Source organism: Drosophila elegans, unplaced genomic scaffold (genome assembly GCF_018152505.1).
Source record: "Drosophila elegans isolate 14027-0461.03 unplaced genomic scaffold, ASM1815250v1 contig_208, whole genome shotgun sequence".
Classification (NCBI taxonomy): Eukaryota; Metazoa; Arthropoda; class Insecta; order Diptera; family Drosophilidae; genus Drosophila; species Drosophila elegans.
In genome coordinates this window covers 11,914,858-11,922,720 of record NW_024545578.1, presented here as the reverse complement: position 1 = coordinate 11,922,720, position 7,863 = coordinate 11,914,858, and the positions used below count along the sequence as shown (strand labels likewise).

Genomic DNA, 7,863 nt, shown 5'->3' with positions numbered 1-7,863 from the left:
TCCAAAAATATCTGCTCCTGCTGCTGCCACTGAAAATCGACCTTCCCGGGCGCCCAGGCCCAGCTGTTGCTACCGACCACCCACTCAAACTCGGCCCTCTGCTGTTGGCCATACAACATATACAGAAAATAGCTGAAATATTACTAGAAAAAATGGTAGAAAAGCGAAGCTATCGCTAAAACAGCTGTGCAATTCCGGCGAAATAATTTTGTTCGTCATCTCGTCGCAATGTGCTTCAATAAGTTGTTCCTAATAAACAAATTCGCCCAGCGTTTGCCAGGCACAAAGGTCAAAAGTCAGCAGAGACAAGTGTAAGGGCCTAAAACCTTAAACAAACAACAACAACAACAAAAAAACGAGCAAATCAAATAAAAATCAAAGTGAAAATTCCAACTCAGAGCTTAAAGCAGTTTCATTATTAAAAATGACACTTTAAAATCTATCAAAGCTCACACAACGCTTGCCAGCGAAAAGAAAATTACTTAAAAATAAAATCAATTCAACTATATTTTTCTAGAGGTGTTTTAAAATAAAATAACCAAACTACTCCACGAAAGTATAAGATCGCAAATCTTTATAAAAACAAAGTGAACAAAAATTACTGCTCAGGTTTTAAAGTTTATAACAAAGAAAATAAAAAAGCAACTTAAGCGTTGTGTTTCATGTGCAAAATCTTAAGAAATATCTATACAAAAAACTCATATATTTTTGGAATAAAATTACTAAAACCAATTGAAATAATAAATCTTGTGAATCGTTTAACTTGTAAAAAATATAAAGTAGTATAAGCAGTGAATATATATAATTTTAAAATCAATTTGTAAACAAACAAATAAAAGATTAAACCTTATACACCTAAATACGATCATTAAATATATATTCTTATACTTATTATTCAAAGATTTTAATCAATCAATACATCAATCAATTTAACAATCAACCGAGCGATTTACATCAATTTGTTAAAAAGTAAGTGAAGCAAAACTATAGGTTTTAGGTTTTAAATGTTATAGTCGAAAGAATTAGTTGATGGGCACTTTTTCGAATGTTCCATTTTTCTAAAGTAAGCTCTAACGCGATTTTATCCTTCGCAGCTACTTCAAAGAAATACCTACAAACATACTCAGACGCTGCTGTGGATCGGTCGAAGCATAAATCAGCAAACAATAAACCATCAAGTATTATTAGCAACTAAAACGAACTCAGACTCGGAATCAGCCTCAGAACTCTCAGCACGAGATCATCAAACTTAACTCAACGCAACTCAGTCGAACTCATCTCATCGTCAACGGAAGTAGCCTCAACCAGAATACAACAGATATATTTAGACATATGGTAATGATCAAGCAACTGTGGGCAGGTATATAGGAACAACGCTAAGATAAACGTAAGGACTAAGGACAACAACAAATTCTCTAGGATACAATAGAATACAAGAAAATACAAGCAACAAAAAAAAAAAAACTAAAAACAAGAAAAGGACAACTTTTTCATGCAACTTTGAAGGCTGACAAAACTAATATTTTGATAATCCAAAGCAGAAGCGAACAAACAAATTACAAATTACCACAAAAAAAAACAGCAACAACAACAACAGCGTAAAGAAGAAGAGACTGATTTTAAAAATAAAGGAGCAAGCAGAGGAAGGGATAAAAAGCAGCAGAAGTGAGGCAAAAGTGATTCAGGATCAAATCCAAACAAAAACAAACAACAAAACAACAAAACAAACAAAAAAAACAAGCAACAAAAGCAACTTTCCATACAACATATTTAGATAATATCTAAGACAGATTGATATTTTTGTGCGATTATCCCTATTTTGATATATCATGTTGAAGAAACTCAAATGCATGGAAGCGGTCCAGGCAGCCGCGGCTGCAGCATCATCATCGGGAGGATCCGGAAGTGGTTCGAGTTCCGCCGCGAAGCTGATCAAGACCGAACCCATTGACTTCGAGATGCTGCATCTGGAGGAGAACGAGCGGCTGGGTGACTTGGAAAGGGAGCCCAGTAGCAGTAACACCTTGACCCCGCAGCGATACACCCACGTGCAGGTGCAGACCGTGCCACCACGCCAGCCCACGGGTCTGACCACGCCCGGCGGCACCCAGAAGGTCATCCTGACCCCTCGCGTGGAGTATGTCCAGCAGCGAGCCACCAGCTCCACGGGCGGCGGTGTCAAGCACATATACGGCCAGCAACAGGTGGGCTCACGATCTGCACCACCCGAAGCCACTGCTCTGCTGACCACCTCCTCGGGCACGCCCCAGATCATCATCACCCGAACCCTACCCTCCAGTCAGCACTTGTCGCGTCGCCATTCGGCCAGTCCCTCGGCCCTGCACCACTATCACCAGCAGCAACAACAACAACAACAGCAGCAGCAGCAGCAACCACAGCGACAACAGCAATCGCCACCACCGCTGCACCACCAGCAACAGCAGCAGCAACATGTCCGCGTGATCCGCGATGGCCGCCTGTACGATGAAACCACTGTGGTGGTGGCAGCACGCAGACATTCGGTATCGCCACCACCACTGCACCACCATTCCAGGTCGGCGCCTGTGTCCCCGGTGATCGCCAGGCGGGGTGCTGCCGCTTATATGGAACAGCAATATCAGCAAAGGCAGACGCCACCGCTGGCACCACCGCCGCCGCCTCCGCCACCACCGCCTCCACCACCGCCACCCCAACAACAACAACAACAGCAGCAGCAGCAGCAATACATCTCCAGTGGTGTTGCACCACCCACGGCAGCGGCTCGCAAGTTTGTGGTTAGCACCAGCACGCGACACGTGAACGTGATTGCCGCGAATCAGTTTCAACAGCAACATCAATCGCAGCAGCATCAGCAACATCAGTCGCATCAGCAACATGTGATTGCTAGCGTTAGTTCTAGTAGTAGCTCCTTGGGATCAGCCGGCTCTTCTTCTTCGCACATCTTTCGCACGCCCGTGGTATCAAGCAGCAGCAGCAGCAGCAGTGCCAACAGCAACAACATTGGGCACAGCAGCAACATGCATCACCAGCAGCAACAGCAGCAGCATCAATCGAACCTGGGCAACTCGGTGATGCGGCCACCACCGCCGCCGCCTCCGCCCAAGGTCAAACACGCCTCCAGCTCCAACAACAGCAATTCAAGCAGCAACAACCACAACAACAACAACAACGGCAGCAGCAGCAACAGCAATGGCGAGGAGCCGTCTAGCTCGATTCCAGATCTAGGTAAGTTTCTGCCCCAAGAGTCAAGTCACTCGAACTGTTAAACTAGCCACCCGTTGACCCTGACGGCACTTGTCGATCGCTTTATGGTCGTACAAGCGATTGGCAGGTTCCTACAAAACAAAAATATATATGAGCACTGGACTACACAAATATAATTGTTATTTGAAGTTGCCAAATAATTGCAATTCAAAGATAATTATGGTTTTTAAGGGAAATATCTACCCAAATGCATTTGATATTAATTTATATACTGACAAAAACAATATTTAATGGGAAATCCAAAAGAAAAAGCTAATCCTCAAGATCCAGCTTACACTTACAGAATCTTTCTTAATCATATTAACTATTTTCTCTTACTAATTCAACAGATCTCTTTTTAAAATCAGCTGCGTAGTGTAAAACTGGGCCAGACAAACTTGGCATGTAGGAAATTAAAATGTACAAGTATTCGTTTGTGAGTCAGCGGTTAATAGAGCTGTTTGTACAGTTAGTCGTTGCACATGAGACATTTATTTATATATGTATATCTATGGAATAAATGGGAGTAACGGTAATGTTGCAACCAACAAAAGGTCAAACTAAATATGAGTAATTTTACTTTCTAGACCAACGAAGCAAAAAACATGCAGAGTAGAATATTAATTGAAGCACGTTTTGAAAATGGAATGCATTTGGGGGTTGGGTCAACGGGGGTTATAGTAAATGTTTGTCAAGGCATAATAGATGTGAAAGTCTGTTCGGGAATTCGAATTATACTTCAGTAGTCCGATTTCAAATTTGTGTTTCAAGGCCATAAACATTTCTACTGAAATAATTGCAATTCATCATTGAATTACCTCATAATTTAGGATTGCTTTTTGGGAATGATACATAAACTCATTTGTACACGTACATATATCGTCCAATCCAATCATCTGCTGCACCTTAAATAACAATTTTTATTTTAATTTAATTATCAATTTAAATTGAAATTGTTTTCGGGGGTTGGTCAACAAGCTGTCCCCCTCCCCTTTTCAATTCTCGACACACTTTTTTGCATGGCCAAGGCTGCGAGCAATATATTATATATTCCTATATATATTTGTGTTAATTTTTTTGTGTATTCAACAACTGCTTCTCTCGTTCTCTCACCTTGAACTTCAACTGGAATAAACTTGCCGCTCTGTCTGCTTTTCTGCTTTCCTCTGACGTTATGTCTGACTTTTGTTGGGTTCGTCTCCAAATTGGAATTAAATCTATATGGGTGAAATTGCGTATAAATGAAATATTTACAAAATTTGCATTGTTTGCCGACAGTAGGTCTAAAATTGTTTCTTTTTCTTATTTATAGTTACATTTGCAATGCTGATTTTACTTTTCCGCTTCCGTTTTTCTAAATAACCAAGTGTATTTAAATATTTTATTTTGTAACTTCGTTAGAAATAAGGAATTCTTAATAATAAAACATTATGTAATAGTTTTATTTGATATATGATTAAATCTTACGTTTGATAGCCAATTTATATGCAAATACGGCATTATATTAATTATGGTTATTGTCACCTAATAATAGCTAATTATCTAACTTCCCCACTTTGATGGGATTTCCTTATAACATTATTCGTTTTGTGATATTTATGAGAATTCTCAGGCGTTTGTTTCCATAAATTATTCACTTTCAATTTTGTTTTGTTTGGCTTCCCCCCTTCAGAGCTTTAATTAATCACATTTTTGTTTATTTTTCCACCTAAACGATCAAGCGTAGTGCGTTAATTATGTGACCAGCATTTTTTTTTTAATACAGGTTAAATCATATGTTTGGATCGGGATTTCCAGCTAAGTGAGGAACCTGTTCCACGAATGCGAAAGATATACGAATGAAAGTGACAGTTGAGAATGATTTTCGGGCTGAGAACTCTTGGTATTCTAATGATTTCATTTGGCTGAGCTGTGGGTTTTTTTTATATTTCGCATTGATTTTTTTATTTATTTATTTTTGCACATGCCCCAAGATACGCTTAGTTATACAATATGTATACGAGCGTGTGTGCTTATATGGAGAGTCGGGCGAGCTGAATTCTTGGACCACGGCTTGTTGTTCTTGCCGTTCTCCTTTGTTGCTTGGCTAATAAATAAACGAGTCTGCGAGTTGAGCAAATAAAAGTCAAGGCCAACGGGGCCGACTCGATAGATTTATTTGCCTTTTTCCCCGTCAAGCCGTCGGCTGTGAAAGTGATTGCAGATAGGCTACCGATTTCCTACCTGTTTTCGATTTTTCCCAGTTGTCCCCAGTTTCGGAAATGCTCGATTGTAGGGCAGCAGCGTTTTCAATGTCAATGCCAAACCCAATCCGAGACCTTAAGCTCCACGCATCACACCTATCAGCAATGGGTCAACACTGGGTGCTTGTGTGTGTATGTAGAGCACTCATAAACGTCCATATTCCCCATGAAATGTATTTTTATTCCATTGTTATCATTTTGCACAAGTGACTGGCGGCAATTGCCGCACATAAACACACAAGGGATAACGAAAGAAATTGAAAGAGAAAATATTTGAGAAAATCATTTAAAGCTTATATTTTTATTTTATTTATTTAAAAAATTTGTTTTTAATTGTTTTCTTATTAAAAGAATAAAAACTAATAATAGACACTGATCATTGCAACACTTTTTTATATTACATGATAAATTGGATCCATTATTTCTTATTTATGTTTATTTTAAATGTAAAAAAAATATATATATTTAATAATTTCTCTAACCAAAACAGCTCTAGCTCATTTGTTATTACTTATATAAATTTGTACCCCTATTACTTCACTTTGACAACTAAGTAGTGAGAAAAAGTTGCATTTGTTCGAGTAAGCCAACTGTTGTGTAAACACTTTTATTAACTAGTATATAGTGTTATGCAAAGGGTTGTTCAAAACGTCAATTTAACTACTACCTACTGACACAAAAACTATACCAATTTAGTAATTACTTAACAATTTATGGATAGAAACACATGGTTTATTTCCCTGCTTTAAAGGCATTTATAACTATTGCATAACATGAATATATAAATAAATTTATATACTGTGTTATTTCATCTATTATTTTAATTGAACCTATTAAAATGCCTGAAACTAGCTCAGTAGCTCTTAAACTATAACTTGATTAGCAGAGGAAAGGTTTAGCATATACTGAGGTGTAGAGCAAGCGCAATTGCCTTATTGCGTTCTGGCCATCTTTCAGTTGAGTCATTAGCAGCGTTTTGACTTATTTTTCCGGATTGCCTGGCCTAGTCCCAGTCATCAGACGACCTTGCCAGTGAAAATGCGCTCTCCCTCAGACTTACATAACACCCACAAAGAGCTAACTAAATGTTGATTTTTGCTCAGAACCAGCACTTATATTATTTAAAAGAATAAAAGGCAAACGCGTAATTTGTTAAGGATTGGTTGTACTATGTGCAAGTGAATAAATAAATAGATTATGGCCTATAAAAACCGATCAACGATCGCCGGAGAGGTGATGCGTTGGGGGTTTTTCGACCTTGAGGTTACACAAACTAATAATAAATATACCTACTTGTTGCTAATTTCCCTTTAATACAAAAGTGTAATGTGTAAATGTTTTTTAACCGAATTGAATATTGATTGAAATTATAATACACACTTTAACCACAATGTATAAATTTGTGATGACTTAACTATTAAGGCAATAGAATATTAAACGATTCTTGATTTTAATGAGTTATAAGGAATAAATTTGATGAGGAAATCAAATAGATTAGACATGGCTGAAACTTTTTAAATATTTTTATTGAATCGATTAAATTTTTGGTAGAACAAAACCTTTATTGTTTCGTTTTCCAAAAAGTCATAATGTTACAACTAAATTTTGATTGAAAAACTGTATTTATTATGTAAGGAATGTGCAAAAGAATGTGGATCAGTGAAATTTGCAATATCTCTTTACAAAAACTTTGTTCACTTTCTAAATGTATTTTCTATAGTTTTTCTCGATGGCCCTGAATTACGTTCAAAAATATTCGCATAATTACACAACAGTTTAACGAACAGATTGATTTATAACTGTTGTACTCCCTGAACTATGCTTAATTCAAATGCAATCACCCCAACCCAAACGATTTCCACTATAATTCAATTCTAGTCGTCAAAACATTGATACAAAGTCACGCCAAGTGCAGTCTGGTTATGGCAATTTTTCAGTTACTTAACCGAACACAGATAAACGGGCTACGACAAAAATAAAAAAAAAAAACAGTTAACAAAAGTATCTAGCGGATAAAAATGCCATGCGAAGCAAAACAAAACCTGTTCTAATAGCAACAAAAAATCGAAACATAACAAAACAAAATCGCAACAACCAAATGCAAATAAAAAAAAAAAATAACATACAATGTGCAATTGTATAAAAATGCGAATTACAAGTGGGCGAGCGCAATAAAAATGTTAGAAAAGAAATAAAAAAAAAACACAAGGTCATTGAGAAGCGGAAGAGAAACACAAAAGGCAAAAGCAAAAAGCAATAGCGAAAAGCAATAGAACCAAAACCAAGCAAAAAGCACAAAAAAAAATTGTGACACACTGAAAGCGAGAATACAATAATTACACAAACAGATGTATGGGTGTTTATGTGTGAGAGGGGG

At 37.6% G+C, this 7,863-nt stretch overlaps 1 protein-coding gene across 1 annotated transcript in view; it reads left to right on the top strand.

The window, feature by feature from the left end:
• Positions 1–835: 835 nt before the first annotated feature.
• The window catches only part of LOC108135564 (ecdysone-induced protein 75B, isoforms C/D), a 101,953-nt gene continuing 94,925 nt past the window's right edge, over positions 836–7,863 (top strand). Inside the window, exons 1-2 of the mRNA XM_017256321.2 lie at positions 836–969; positions 1,095–3,225. Coding sequence (XP_017111810.1) covers positions 1,830–3,225 — 1,396 coding nt within the window. The 5' untranslated portion in view covers positions 836–969; positions 1,095–1,829. The remainder of the gene's footprint in view (positions 970–1,094; positions 3,226–7,863) is intronic.